At 35.5% G+C, this 16,464-nt stretch overlaps 1 protein-coding gene across 1 annotated transcript; it reads right to left on the reverse strand.

Annotated features, from left to right (window-relative positions):
* Positions 1-7,751: 7,751 nt before the first annotated feature.
* Positions 7,752-9,377, reverse strand: LOC111044979 (gastrula zinc finger protein XlCGF17.1-like). Its single transcript, XM_039422726.1, has 2 exons — positions 9,242-9,377; positions 7,752-8,773 (listed from the first exon to the last, which is right to left on the reverse strand). Exons 1-2 carry the CDS (start codon positions 9,375-9,377, stop codon positions 7,752-7,754), a joined length of 1,158 nt encoding a protein of 385 aa, XP_039278660.1.
* Between the last annotated feature and the right edge of the window lie 7,087 nt (positions 9,378-16,464).

Consider the following 16,464-nt stretch of genomic DNA (forward strand, 5'->3'; position numbering starts at 1 on the left):
AGTTTGCAATTTAATAATCAGAACATCGAGCTTATTTTCAATTTTAGGTGAAAATGTTACTAACATTAATTGTAGAGATTTTCATGATCAATCTTTTTCACTTGAAATTTTTTGTTTAAACTGTATGTGAAGCCTGATAATTGGGAATCTAAAATCAAACTTTGCATAGATGGGGCGCAGCTCCTGAAATTTTTACAGATATGGGACTTGTGGTAGTTGATAGAGCTTATCAATGACTATTTTAGGTATGAATTTGATCAAAATCGTTGGAGCAGTTTTTGAGGAAATCGCGAAAAACCCTGTTTTTGACAACATTTTCGCCATTTTAGCCGCCATCTTGAATTGCATTTGATCGAAATTGTTCGTGTCGGATCCTTATAGTGTAAGGGCCTTAAGTTCCAAATTTCAAGTTATTCCGTTAATTGGGAGATGAGATATCGTGTACACAGACGCACATACACTCATATACACACACACATACAGACCAATACCCAAAAACCACTTTTTTGGACTCAGGGGACCTTGAAACGTATAGAAATTTAGAAATTGGGGTACCTTAATTTTTTTCGGAAAGCAATACTTTCCTTACCTATGGTAATAGGGCAAGGAAAGTAAAAATCGAGCCTCAAATTTTGATGTTGAATAACTTATTTATGTGTGCACGTGCACCGAATTTGTTTGTTTTTTTTTTAGTTGCGTTACTTATGTTCAGGACCAGGTTTATCCTACGATCCTTCAAAGTTTACATGTTACCCTTATGGGAGAAGATTCGTGGGCTGGCCACACACAGAAATAAAAAGCAGCTGTTATAATCATTGCATCATCCAACAGCCGTCGATAGATAGTAGACAAGGGTGTATGCTGTTCCATAACCACCCATGTATTTTATTCTAAACGTCTAAAAACAAATGACTGTTCTGTGTGTAACCATCCAGCAGTGCGGCCTCAGGTTAAAGACTTACATGCACTAAAGACATAGCTTTGTTTCGAATAATATTGTGATGTCTTCGGTGTTTAGAATTAATTGATTTTTAGTAAATTATTTAGTTACAGTTATTAAATATATTAGTTATTAGTCACATATATTCAGTTACTTATTCAAACTTATTATTATTCGATCTGTTTTTCAATTTTCTTTCCGATTCACAAAAGTTCAATTCCTAATAATGCCGCGGTACGAACGACGTCCAAACTTGGGTCCTAGAACTCGAAATGCTGTAAATTTAGAATATGCGTGGGAAAATCAGCGATATCAGCGAAAATCAGAGATATAACTTTCAATTTCCAGCGAGCTGCATTCAACTATAACTCGGCAATCGAGTACAGTTCACGGTCAATTGTTGCTATTGGCAATGAACATTGTGTGTCAGTACTGTGGGGCATATAAGTATATTAATGAAGCACCCGGATTGTGTTGCGCCAGTGGTTTAAGTCAAATCATTGTTTCAATTGACTCCACCACCAGAACCACTTCATTCATTGGTTTCCGGAAATGAAGCAGACTCCAAACATTTTTTGATAAATATCCAGCAATAAAACAATTGTTTGCAAATGACATCATTTGGGGGAACAACAATTGTTCAGGATGGATTTATGCCTACTTTCAAAATTCAGGGACAAATTTATCACCGAACTGGTTCCCTATTGCCAATAACAGATAGTGACGACAAATTTTTGCAAATTTATTTTAAGGGCGATTCATAAAAACAAGTCAATCAGCGTTGTGCACACAACACTTCAGTAAAAAGGCCAATCGTTTACCACTCCAAATATTTTTCCATCAACACAATGGATTGATTGCACCATTCGAGACTGCACTAGACCGCATGCCATCTGATTACCACAAAATTGTCATCAGAGCTGATAACACACCTGCCAGACAACACCCAAGACGTTTCAATGCCCCTACAATTGACGGAGTGTGTGTGAGTGCTTCCATTCAAACCAATAAGCAACAAGCACCTGGATGCAAAATGCCGCATCGCGCCTCCTCAGGTGTGCATCCAGCTAAAGTTTGTCATCAGATGCATTAACTATTCGGCGGTACGAAGTTCGCCGGGCCAGCTAGTCTTATTGTCAAATAAGTTAATGATGAAAAACTAAGGCAAGAAGGCATCATAACCAGAGAGTCAATGTTTGATTTTTCTTTATTATTTTAGTTCGTTCAACAGTAGTTAGAGTATAAGTATAATTTATTATATAAAAAGAGACACATTATACAAATATAACCAAAGATTCCTGTGAGGAATAGGAGTTCCACACCTAGAAGCTAGAAATATTGGAAATATCAAAATTGTAGGCTAGGACTATTTCGAGAATTTATTGTAACTTGATAAATTCAAGTAAATTAATGATAGCGACAAGAGAAATGTATAGATATTCATCAAAGATTGAATATCTATTAACAAAAAGTTTCTCTTACAATAGATTGCAAACACTATTGATAATAATAGGTAGTAGTGTTAATAATATGAATAATATTGATATAATTAATCACTAGTGAATTATTGCTGTTTGTAATACAATACAAAATTGATATTTAAAAGAATAGACCTCTCAACAGTCCATAAAATAAAATGAACTAATCCCTCTTAAGTTGTATCCCATATTTATTCTCAATAAATAATAAAATCTATAATATTACACACATTATCAATCACATTATGCCAGGAGGCTTTTTGAGGTAATCAACACAGCCATTAACAACAATAACATCATAATATGGAGCATAGCAGTTCAAAGGGTTTTGCAAAGAAAATATTGTCGTTTTGTTGTTGAAGAGGTGGTAAATAAAAATGATATTGCAAAGAGGATTGGATCATCAGAATGGATCTTTCACATTTTTGAGGAGACTGCTCTACCAGATGAGCTATACCAGACCAATGTTAGTCTGTCTACTATAGTTGATACCAGACAACCTCTGAAATAATTTTGTACTGCATAAATACTAGTAGTACATGATGTGCAAATAAAGAAAAAAAAATCACAGGTAATTAATTATATTAATGTGGCTGTGCAATCAATGAATGGATAATTATTCTAATTAAACCCTTCTCTCAGAGAATAAAGAAAGACTCTATCATTGTTTCCACACATCATCAGGACAATTGCACTGGAGATTATATTGTCAATTACAGATAGCTTATACATTTCCATCTACTTTAGACTAATACCGAACTCAGTCATGGAAATAAACATTGCAATAAAAATTGTTTAGCAATGATTTTCAATTGACAAAGAAGAAGGTGAGAATTTTTTTCAAGTTGGAATAAACATGGTAACAGTGACACAGTCAGCATCCAGAGAGCATTTGTCATTTTGCAAACACTGCCAAGTGATTTAACTAAAATACATTCATAACTGAACACTTTAGACATGTCTGAGTCTGATAATCACTTAATGAATTGTATGAGCTATTATTATTTTTGAAAGAGCGTGAGCGAGTTCTCACTTTTGACTTACTCAAGGCCAAGGCCAAAATCGTTGTCCGTCTGTTTGTCTGTTCTACAATAATTTTAGAAGGAATTGCTCAATCAGCTTTAAATTTTGAACACGTATTCTTCGAACCTTTTTACAGGTCAAGTTCGTTAGACAAGAAATTGACTCACTATTTCGTCCTTTTTCAGGATGTAAAAATAACATTGAAACTGCATAAAAAAATTGTCATGATTGACCGAGCGAAGTGAGGTCTAAGATTCAAGTCGACGGTTTGGAATTTCTCTTAAGCAGGGAACCCACTATGCCGTCACCGTCAGGCGCCGTCCGGCACCGACCGTCACCGTTGCGTACCGGCAACATTGCTTTGCATTGCTTTAAACGAACGGCAACCCACTATACCCGTCCGTCACCGGCCACGACCGTGTCTGTCAGTTTCTGCGTTTCACTGGGAATTTCAGTAACTCGAGCAATTCGTAGAACTTCTTTGGAGTCATGCGGAAATATAAAAAGAACTTAGCATCGTCTTTTTTCAAGTCGTCAAACAAATGATGAAATTCACCATATTCGTTTCTTCTTCTGAAGATTTCGTGCACCCAGTACCTATGCTTCCTCCGTTTCTGTATCTCTTCTTCTTCAGCACATGCTGCGGCTATTACTAGCAATTCCTCGTCTGATGAACTCTCCATCGCAACTGATGCATTTCTTCTGGTTAGCTCCGGTTTCTGACGGAGCTAACCAGACGGGCAAGTGAGTTATCGCCGGAAAAATTACGGTGAAGGCGGCGACTAACGGTGACGGTCGGAGTTGGACGGTGCCTGACGGTGACGGCATAGTGGGTTCCCTGCTTTAATGTTTAAATGTTTGAATGTTTATATGTTGCGCATTTACGGCGAAACGCGGTAATAGATTTTCATGAAATTTGACAGGTATGTTCCTTTTTCAATTGCGCGTCGACGTATATACAAGGTTTTTGGAAATTTTGCATTTCAAGGGATATAAAAGGAAAAAATCTGGTGTGGTGCACTCACACAACATTCCTTGCCGTTATGAAAATTGATCACCTGACGCTAGTGTATTCGCGCATCACAAGTCTACTACTCAAAGATAATTATGAGACAGCTGTGATAGGTCAATAACGCTGGAAACACACGAGGTCTGCTATCTCTTCGTAGTGAATGATTTAATAGAACCAACAGTTGCCAACAGTTTGCAATTTAATAATCACATTTTCTCGGATTTCAAGCTTATTTTCAATTTTAGGTGGAAATGTTACTGGACATTAATAGCAGAGATTTTCATTCTCAATCTTTTCCACTAGAAATTTTGCATTTAAATTGTATATGAAGGCTGATAATTGAGAATCCAAAATCAAACTTTGCATAGATGGGGTGAAGCTCCTGAAATTTTTACAGATATAGGACTTGTTGCAGTTGATAAAGCTTAACAATGACTATTTTAGGTATGAATTTGATCAAAATCGTTGGAGCAGTTTTTGAGGAAATCGCGAAATACCCTGTTTTTGACAACATTTTCCCCATTTTAGCCGCCATCTTGGATTGCATTTGATCGAAATTGTTCGTGTCGGATCCTTATACTGTAAGAACCTTAAGTTCCAAATTTCAAGTTATTCCGTTAATTGGGAGATGAGATATCGTGTACACAGACGCACATACACTCATACACACACACACACACACACACACACACACACCACACACACACACACACATACAGACCAATACCCAAAAAACATTTTTTCGGACTCAGGGGACCTTGAAACGTATAGAAATTTAGAAATTGGGGTACCTTAATTTTTTTCGGATAGCAATACTTTCCTTACCTATGGTAATTGGGCAAGGAAAGTAAAAGGAGCCTCCTTAATACGCCAATATTAGAGTAAAAATCAGACTATAGAAATTCATCATAAATCAGCTGACAAGTGATTACACAGATGTGTGGAGAAGCCAGTCTATTGCTGTATTTCCATAAGGTCTATTAATAGTTTCAATCAGGTACTTGTGGATGAAAATACTGCGTGAGGTCTACTGTTCACAGAACTACTAGTTTATCATTTAATCAGATGAAGAATTCATTGCATGTAATTACTACACAGTTTTCCCATTCATTCATAACATCAGCTGAGGCTATTTGGGAGCTATCACACGCGCTGACACATGATTTCAGCTGGTTAATATACAACATAATTTACAACTTTCACATTACAGTAATTTATTATATTACCCACAGTATGGCCATTGACTGTCACGCTTCTAGAAATAGATATGAGAACTTTATTATTTGTCAATGGAACAAAATTTATTACAATATCATGACACATTTCAAAAGTTTTATGGTATTTTTTTGGAAATTCATCTTTCAGGTTACGTTACCTACCTTTCATTTTTACTCGCTATTTAAGTTCCACTATTACTATTTACTATTTCTATTCAAGATTTACTATTTCAAGTTCCAAAACTATATTGGGAATATAGAAAAAACATGAAAGATAATCACAAAAATATACTTTAATAAGTAAAAGCAAACGATTTTACTTAGAATCCCATATAAGCTCCATTGTAAAATTCAAATACTTGGAATCTTCATGGCGGCGGCGGAAAAAAATCCAATGGCCATACTGTGGGTAATATAGTTACTGTATTTCACATCAACAAAATGATACGGGTTGATAATTAATTATATCAATGTGAGGTTTTCGACATTTTTTTCTTGAAACTCTGTATCGAAACCATTGTATCAAATAATGACAACCTTTTCATTTAAATAATTTGAATTCATATGTGGTCAAGGATGTTCAAGTGACAGAGTAATATTTGAAGAGTAATTTTTCATTTCAAATAGGATACCCAATAAAACAAACCTACTGTCAAATAAATTATTCTCGTAAGAGAAATATTTTGCTATTTTCATAATTTGTATCAACTCTGTATAATTGAAAGTTGCGGGTTTCAAAGATTACAATACAACAGTTCTTGAGCGAGTTCGCCAACCCAGGGGGTCACTAGATATTAACCAGATGAACCTTGATCAATGTATCACAATTCTCATCTTAAGGTGTTGTGAGATTAAGAGGATAAATTATCGATTTACTAGCACTAACCAAACACATGATTCCATAAGAACACATTAACTGGCGGAATTCGCTGACATATAACAGTTGTCGTCAAAGACCTTAAAGATGCATCTCTTTAAGGTCTTTGGTTGTCGTTGGTGTCTTGAATAATAATATCAGGTGTCTTCTCCCATACAATATAATAGTTTTATATAGCCGAAACAAGTCGTGACTAAATATTTTTAAAAAGGGAATTCAGATTTATATTTTTATTAATATTTAAAGATTAATACTGTATGAAATTGCAAATAATTTGGATTTCCATTGAATTTCATGAATTTACAATTGAAGAGGCATGAATATTCTTTACATTTAACTAGAGTGGGAAAGCTCCATGCAAGACTACATTCCAAAGAAAAAAGCATTAGAAACTCACCAACTTGTTGCTTTGATTGCTGCAAATTAATAATTCTGAATAAGTTACTAGTGACCACCTGGGTTAGAGAACTCGCTCAAGACCTGTCGAATTTTTTAAAAACCGCAACTTTTAACCATACAGAGTTGGTGAAAATTATGGAAGTTAATAAAGGGAGAGAAAATTAAATCGAAAAAGAGAAAAAGTAAAAGAGAAAAGAAAGTGCTAAACCTTCATGACGGCCTCGTCAGTACAGAAAACCTTTGCTCTTCTATTCAGTTGGAATTTACTCAATTGAGTTACAATAAATGATATAATTTCACACACGAGAAACTGACTCCAATCACACAAACCTTGATCGATTGTGAAACAAATCAATGTCAATAAAACTACCAAGACTACTTATTCAATTATTTTGCAACTGTATGTGCTCTAATATTATGTGCCTTCAAAGTACATAAATCAGCACATTAAAAGTCACATAGTTCATAATTCTAGTTTATCAAATAAAAGTCATAATTCTAGTTTTACATTAATTTATAGTTTATTCGTGTACAGTGCTCATTTGTTTGTACTACTATGATACAAAGTCTTGTTAGACTCAGTGGAAATTATCATATTGTATAAATAAATATCTAACAATTTTTTCTTCACAGGCTTTTCCCCAGTGTGTTTTCAGATGTGTTTCTTCAAATAATTTGAACGAGAACATTTATGGTCACAAAATTCGCAATTAAAATGTTTTCAACCTGTATGTGTTCTGATATGTATTTTCAAATGGCCTGCAGTAGCAAATTTAAAGTCACAAAATTCGCAACTAAATGGTTTTTAACCTGTATGTGTTCTGAGATGTGATTTCAAGCTGAATTTCCGACTACATTTATAGTCACAAAATTCGCAACTGAATGGTTTTTCACCTGTATGTATTCTAAGATGTGATTTCAAGCTAGATTTCCGACTGCATCTATAGTCACAAAATTCGCAACTGTATGGTTTTACACCTGTATGTGTTCTGATATGTACTTTCAAATGGCTTAAAGTAACACCTTTGAAGTTACAAAGGTCACAACTGAATGGTTTTTCACCTTTATGTGTACTGATAATATGTATTTTCAAATTGCCTGAAGCAGCACATCTAAAGTCACAGAATTCGCAACTGAATGGTTTTTCACCTGTATGTGATCTGATATGGACTTTCAATTGGGTTGAAGTAGCACATTTGTAGTCACAAAAGTTACAACTGAAAGGCTTTTCCCCAGTGTGTCCTCTAATGTGTATCTTCAAATTGCTTGCAGTAGCAAATTTGAAGTTACAAAGGTCACAGCTGAATGGTTTTTCCCCTGTATGTGTTCTGAAATGTGATCTCAAGCTAGATTTCAGACGGCATTTATAGTCACACATCTCACAACTGAAAGGCTTTTCCCCAGTGTGTCCTCTAATGTGTATCTTTAAATTGCTTGCAGTAGCAAATTTGAAGTTACAAAGGTCACAACTGAATGGGTTTTCCCCTGTATGTGTTCTGAAATGTGATCTCAAGCTAGATTTCAGACGGCATTTATAGTCACACATCTCACAACTCAAAGGCTTTTCCCCAGTGTGTCCTCTAATGTGTATCTTCAAATGCCTGATCCATGGTGTTTTATAGCTGCAGTCAGCACAGCTGTAGAGCTTGGTCTCTTTGCCAGCCACAGTTGGCTCAGTGCACTTTTCCACTGGAGAGATTGAATATGCATCCAGTCCACCTACTTCTGTTGCATTGGCAGTGCCGCTGATAGAAGGCCACATCTCTGCTTCACTCTTCACTGTGCCAAAGTCAACTTCTTCTGAAATGTCTTCTCCATTTTGGGGATCTACAAAAAAAAAACATACTAACTTACATTACTTGAGCAAATACAACAAACTATTCTTGAACAGATGGAAAATACATTTGAATAATTGCTGTATCTCAGTAATTTCCATCTGTAGACTGGCTGGCCGCTATGGCTTCGTAAAAAATGAGCGCTGCTATCCAGAGATTGTTAGTTTGGTTTAAGGGTAAGCATTCCTGACTGGCAATTAGGGTACTGGGTTCGATTCCCGGGCTGACAAATAATTTTTGAATAGTATCGCTCATCGAATTTCCATGTAGCTGTTTACCCGGTTGTCAATATTTGCAGTAGGAGAAGTCTTCGGGGTGAATTACAGCATTTAATTTGGTTTAATGATAATTATTCTTGAACAGTGATTCTCAGCTTCAATTTGAAAGCTTATTCGATTCAAGTATGTGTTTTCAAATACATTTGAATACAAATGACTAACACGACACAGTTATATCTTACCTTCTTCTTTGATGAATATTAGATTGTAGCCAGGGATTAAATAATGTTGTTGGCTGAAGTCATTATCGGTTGGAGCGAATGCAGTGCTGCACTCTGGCGCTGGTTCTTGGCTGCTATCTACTGCAACTGTCGCCATCTGCAAATATATTCACATCACAACACTGCTCATACACAAACAGTGGTACTATGATCAAATGAGAGCAGCGTTTGGAAACAAGCATTTGATTGTTAAGTCAACATACAAAATTAGAAATTTATAGTTCTGAAAATATATGTTTATTAAGCAGTAGATTAGAATTATTGACCGAGCGAAGTGAGGTCTAAGATTCAAGTTGACGGTTTTGCATTTCGCCAATATTACTGTAAAAAGTAATATGTCTAGTGGACTATAATACTACCCGTTCAAAAACATCAACATCTTGAAAATGTATCTTTCCATCAACGTTGGTAGACAGTTGACTATAATACTACCCGTTCAAAAACATCGAACATATTGAAATAGTATATTACGCTACAAGCACAGAAAATTAGTGTTTATGGTATGAGGATAGTTTTTATGGGAATATGTTATCTGAATACCGTAAACACCTTTCTGAGAGTCACATACAATATTTTTCACCACACTACAGGTATAGCTGGTGCCAAAAAGTTAGGTTAGGTTAGGTTAGGTTTCGTGGGTCTCTTGTGTGTTCCAACAGCTGATGTTGTCAAGTAGAGTTGTCATCTAGCTTGGCTTAGGTGATGATTTTTAAATCAAAAGAGACAATAAATAGATGCATTGCATCAGCTGTGAGTAGGTTACACCATGTGACCCACAAAGCCACCTAACTTTTTTGCATCAGCTATATAAGAATAGTAAAGTGAATAAGAATGTTTTATGAGGGGGGGGAACTGAGCGGCCGGAAAGGGTACTCTTTCCGGCCTTAGCCAGAAACCTGTTTCTTACATCAGACGAGAGTCGTCTGCAAACAATGTACAATGTCTTTGTACCAAAATTTTGAGTTATTAAATGGAATTTATTCTATCTTAAGTTAGTAGTTTTCAGTTCCCATGAAGATAGTAAATTTATTCTTGTTCATTGGCAACTTAGCCAGCATTTCTAAAATCGTTATAATTATGATCAGAATCTTATTAAAGTCCTTGGTTCCCACGATCCCACTTGGAATTATCTATTCTCACGACAGACCTAGACGCCAGAAGTATGCTGAATCAATCCCATAGTTCTAAACTTGCAAAAGGGAAATAACTTTTCTCTCCTAGTTTCCTTCTTGCTTGAACGTATCACCTTCCTTACTTACTGAGGAGAAAGAGAGTGGGCGAAGAGAAATTCACAGGCGATCGGGTAAATATTTTAAATGATGATGGCAAAACTGATCAGTCTGGAAGCCTCTGAAAACTAGGAGAGCAATCATTCTAATCCCAGCTGTCAGAGTGTTAACTGTTTCTTGAGATTTTCTTACAATTTCCAGTAATATGTTTTCGTTTGGGGGTACTTTCTCATTCTCTCCAGGAGAATTTAATAATTGATTGTCCAAGTAAATCGGACATTTAATGTAAGAATAATATTTAGAAGTAAAGTCCCCCTTATAGCTATGGGATAGTTGAGATAATTGACGATTGATTCCCTCTATACTACGCATCTTCAATACCCATTTTGGGTGAGTATTTTCATTATTGTCATTGAATATGATTTATAAGTGTTCGATTTATGTATGTTAATAATATTATTTATTTCCTCATAGGAAGCGGTGAATTGTATTTATTTGATGATCTACCTAGATCATCAATTGAATACAATCCTATTAGATATTGGTAATTATTATGTTTCTAATTCTGTTGTAAATTTGTCATCAGGTTTCTGTATCGGGCTGAGAATTTCCATTGTAAAAGGGCCGGCGACTTCTTCCAACCATGGATGGAATCGTACGTCATTGAACGCTGATGAGGAGAGAACAAGACTAACTCCCTTTTGGATCTGTCGCCGCGACGCCTGAACATTCCTGGAGGACGACTAATCATCTTCACCCTTCATCCATCTCCGCCAGGGACTCCGGACATCGCGACGACAACTACAAGATGAGTACTTGATCTTTCCCCACCAGAATTCAATGTGTCCCTTAGATTTTGGTCTCTTAAAGACGTAAAAATAATTAAATTTGGTCTCTTAAAGACAAAGATAATCTTTAATTGAAGAAAGTATTTATTGTAAAGTGTTGTTTGAGTTTAAATATTTAATATAGAGGCAATCAATCGTCCAATGATTTTTATTTTGAATTCCTCACCACTAGAATGGTACTAGAAATTTCACTAACCCCTCCATCATCGGGGTCTAGCATGATTTCCAAACTTAATTATAGTTGTCTGAGAATTTAGGTTCTCAAAAGACACTATATCTTTAAGATCTATGTAGGGACTGGAAAACAGCTGCTTTCTGTACAGTGTGGCGAAAATGTATCTTTCCATCAACGTTGTAGACAGTTGTGACAAAAGCTATCACACTCACATTCCAGGACAACACGTCATGGTACAATAAGACAGACAGTAAGCTCTATGTTTATTTAGGATTTTTTCTAGACATTTTAAATTGATAAATTATTTATTAATTTTTGAGAAAGCATAACAACAAGTTAATGAAACTTACTGAGCGCGAGGTCTACTGTTCACAGAACTACTAGTTATTTTTCTGATCAAAAAATGGAAAGACTACAAACACGTTTTGACCGAACGGAGTGAGGTCTATGTTTCAACTCATATCTCGTCTGTCTGTAATGTAACGTATTTATGGCCAAACGCGTTGATAGAATTCTATGAGATTTAGCAGGAATATTCCTTCTTTAACTGCGCGTCTATGTATACACAAGGTTTTTTGAAATTTTGGATTTTAAGGATAATATGAAAGGAAAAGGAATTTCCTCCATACTCCGATATCGCTACACAGAGTGTTTCAGAAGTGGTGTCGAACATTTTAGGGTATTGTTCTGGGATGATAGGAGACTACAAATGTCATATTTTAAGTGTCCAAAACTCAGTGGTTATCTTTATAGCTGCCATTTTGTTTTTTCACTTAGGAATTTTCATCTCAAGAACGAAATGTTTGATCTGAAATTTGGCAAGAATATTTATGCTATAAAGTCTCAACTTTAAACAAATAAAATGAAAACTTTTTGATGTGAATTTTCAAAATGGTGGCCATTTTAAATTTTTGATTGCAAATTTCACGAAAACCGTTCACTTTACGGAAAAACTACAAGAGACAAAAAAGATAGCAAATTTTTTCAAGATTTCAAGGATACCTTATTTATTAACGATTGGTCGAAGAATAACAGAATAATAATAATAATAATATATAATAATAATATTTTCGTATTGCATGCATGACAACTTTTCACAATAATTCAAAACATCAATATTACATTTTAAATTCCAATTGTATTCAAGACTAGCTGGCCCGGCGAACTTCATAACGCCAAATAGTTAATACATCTCATGAAAAAACTTTAGCTGGATATACACCTGAGGAGGGGCGATGCAGCATTTTGCATCCAGGTGCTTCTTGCTTATTGGTTTAAATGCAAGAACTCACGCACACTGAATCGGGCATGGCGCGGAACCTCCATAAGATCAACACTTTGCATCACCAGCTGCGCCACCACAGGTGTGCTTAGCCTTAGCTTTATCTGATGCACTATATTTTTATGAAAAATATCCAAAAATCAGTATTATACTTTATTATTCATATCTCAATATGGACTTCCTTTGTGCTTAGTTAGTTGTGCAGCAGTTTGTATTTTTAGTTATAGTTGAATGCAGCTTGCTGGGAATTGAATGATATATCTCCTTGCTACTGATTTTCCCGTGCAAATTCTAAATTTACAGTATTTCGAGTTCTGTGACCCAAGTTTGGACATCATTCGTATAGCGGCATAATAATTACAGAATTGAATTTTGTGAATTAGTAGGAAGAAAATTGAAAAACAGATCTACTATGATAAGGATTACATGCAAACTTTGAAGGACTGTAGGAAAGAGTCCTGAAGTCAGATTATAAATTTGATAGGCCATGAACCTGGTCCTGAACATAATGAAAACAACTAATTCGGTGCACACATAAAATATTTATTGAACATCAAAATTTGAGGCTCGATTTTTATTTAGATAGATGAAGCTTTGAAACTCTCGGTATGGCTCCATATGGCCATCCAGCTGATTTCAGATCAGATGATCTTGTTTGTTCATGATTTTGCATGCTGTACGAAAATAATTAATTTCTCTATTATTCTCTGACCAATCTCAATAAATGAGGTATCTTTGAAATCTTGATAAAATTTGCCAATTTTTTTGTCTCTTGTAAATTTTCTGTAATGTGAACGGTGTTTGTGAAATTTGCAATAAAAAATTTGAAATGGCCGCCATTTTGAAAATTTACATGGAAATTTTCTATGTCACAAAGTGAATTTTGTGATGGATAGAGAATCATCAATTTGGATAAGTTTCTTTATTTTTCAGAAGGAATAGGGCCGACAGTCAATTTTATTTTTATTAGGCTGGGAGTTGAGCATATAAATCATCATCATTGGCGACAACCCTGCAAATTATCATCAGCGGATTCATCTTAACCAGAAATATCTAGTTCTTGTTTACGAGTTTGAGGGTCCTATTATCTAACATTGCAGCAGCAACATCATAGCGATAAACGGCGACCGGGTTGAGACGGAATCGTTCTTCATGAAATTTCAGGAGAAGAAAGAATGTTTACCAGTCTAATTTTTATAGTAATTGGAAGTACTGTATTGTCATCATGGATACACCCCTAGCATCAAGATCATCTAAATCATGCCCTGTCACATGATCGGTGGCGTGATCGTCTTCTGAGGTTCCTATTGGAGTGTCTCTCTCTTCCCCCTTGCCACCCGTTTTTCCACATACCCTGCTCTGCGAGGAGCAGACCCGGGGTCGAGTTAGTAGTTCAGTGATCGAGTTTGTGTACGGTCGCGTTCCGTGCGGCGTTCCCGATAGTGGTTTTCTAGAGGGATAATATTCTATTCTGTATTTTATTGAATGGAATATTGTGAGTTGAGTAACCGACAATTCAAAAGTAGATTTTCCTGGGGAATTTTCTTTCCTTGTAGTATAGTCAGTTGTTCAGTAGTCGAGAGTGTGAACGGGTCGCAATCTCCTCTCCTTACGGCGTTCCCGGTACTAGTTCATTACTAGGAAATTATTCTATTTTGAGTTTGTTAGAATAGAATATTGTAGGGCAAGTTCTGGACAACTCGAAGTTGGATCTTCCTTGGGGATTTTCTTTCTTGATAGTTATTTCTCCCAACTCTTATCACTGGGGGTGAGCGAGTAATTCTTGGTTTAGAAACCTGGAGGTATCTTAAGTTTGTGCAACGAACAGTTAAGTGGGAAGTTTAACTAGGCTCTATTCGGTTCAATTACGGTGGGTTCCGTATTGTTTGCGGATTGTAGCGTGTTCTTTTAGAGTTCTTTTTATAAGTCTCTACTCCGTCGCTTCTCAACGTTTTTAATTATAATACGGGAATTGAGAATCAGTTTGTAATTCTCCATATTTGGTTCCACTGTGATTCAGGTAACTGTATGTTAGGACTGGTCGCTTATATGCGTTTCCTTCCCTGTAGTAAGGTGGGCTTAAATTTAAAGAGTAAATTTTCCTTGCTTAGTTTTCATATTGTGAAAATATTGTAAATATTTCAAAAAAAAAAATTGAAAAAATAAATAAAAATTAATAATGAAAAATCAAAATCAAAGATAAAAATAAAAAATAATAAAGAAAAATCAAAATTTAATAAAAATAAATCAGAAGGTCTCCCACCCACTCTGGAGTGTATATATAGTGTTCACAACAGTGGGAGGACCATCAGTGTTCAGTTAAGAGCTATAATAGAAGACACATCTCTCACGTTCAGTTATAGGACCCGGCGTGTCAGTACATTGCAGCACAGCCGCACACTTCTCTTTGTGAAAAAGAATCCTAGGACACACGGCCGCCGTTTTGATCTACAATAAAATAGTATATGTTCAATAAAAGTAGCAATGAATTGCTGATTATTATTCCTCAAATCCTCTTCACCCACATTAAGTAATGTAAGAAGAAGTGATCATTCTATAGAATATACAAGGAGCTTGAAGGTCCAAAAAAGCAATTTCGATCCGAAAATTAAATAAAAGCTGAATTTCTCACCATCGATAGAACCCTCCCAGAGGGACATTCTACCAAAATTCCCAAGAAATCCCCCTGGAGCTTTCACACCCAGCCCCCTAAAACATGAAAAATGCAGGTAATCACGGAAAATCAAATATCTCTGTAACCATTGATCGGAAAGAGTTCTATTATATGTCATTCGATTTGTTAAATAATGGACTACAATATCAATTACATTCATTTTCCCAATAAAACTAACAGTTTTCTTGATAAACTGATATATATGTAAAAATTTAGGGGGGTTGCGATTTGATTTTTTTGTTTTCTCCGATTAACTTCGAAGCAAGTGATTTAAAAGAAAAATGAGCCAAATAATTAATGTAGTCACTTCCATTACGAATCCATTGATGTATATTGTTACGTATTTGCGATTTGATTTGACGCCGTGGAAGGGGAAACAGCCAACGCGGTACAACGCGGCTGACTCTCTTCGCCATAATAAACAGTAAACAGGAAATCAATTATCTCTGTAACCATTAATCGGAAAAAATCTATCATATGTCATTCGATTCGTTATATTATTGACTACAATATTAGTCGTATTCATTTTCTCAATAAAACAAACAGTTTCCTTGATAAAATAATATATATGAAAAAATTTAGGGGTTTTTCGATTTGATTTTTTTGTTTTATCCCATTAACTTTGAAGCAGATGATTTAAACGAAAAACGAGACAAATAATCAATGTCGGCAATTTCATTGCAATCCATTGATGTGTATTGTTGTGTATTTGCGATTCGATTTGACGCTGTGGAAGGGGAAACAGCCGACGCGGTAAGGCACGGCTTACTCTCTTCACCATAGTAAACAGTAATGTACCTCTAGTACTGCTTTCTAAGTTGCATCTTATTTACACTATCGCGCTCGAAACAATCAATTTCGTCCATTGTTTTGACATGCGCTGAAACTAAATTTCCACCTTTCAATTCTCTAAATTCTAAATATTATAATTTTCGAGATTCAACCAAGTTGATTACAGCAATACAGCTTTCATTGC

This window comes from Nilaparvata lugens, chromosome 3 (assembly GCF_014356525.2).
Source record: "Nilaparvata lugens isolate BPH chromosome 3, ASM1435652v1, whole genome shotgun sequence".
NCBI lineage: Eukaryota > Metazoa > Arthropoda > Insecta > Hemiptera > Delphacidae > Nilaparvata > Nilaparvata lugens.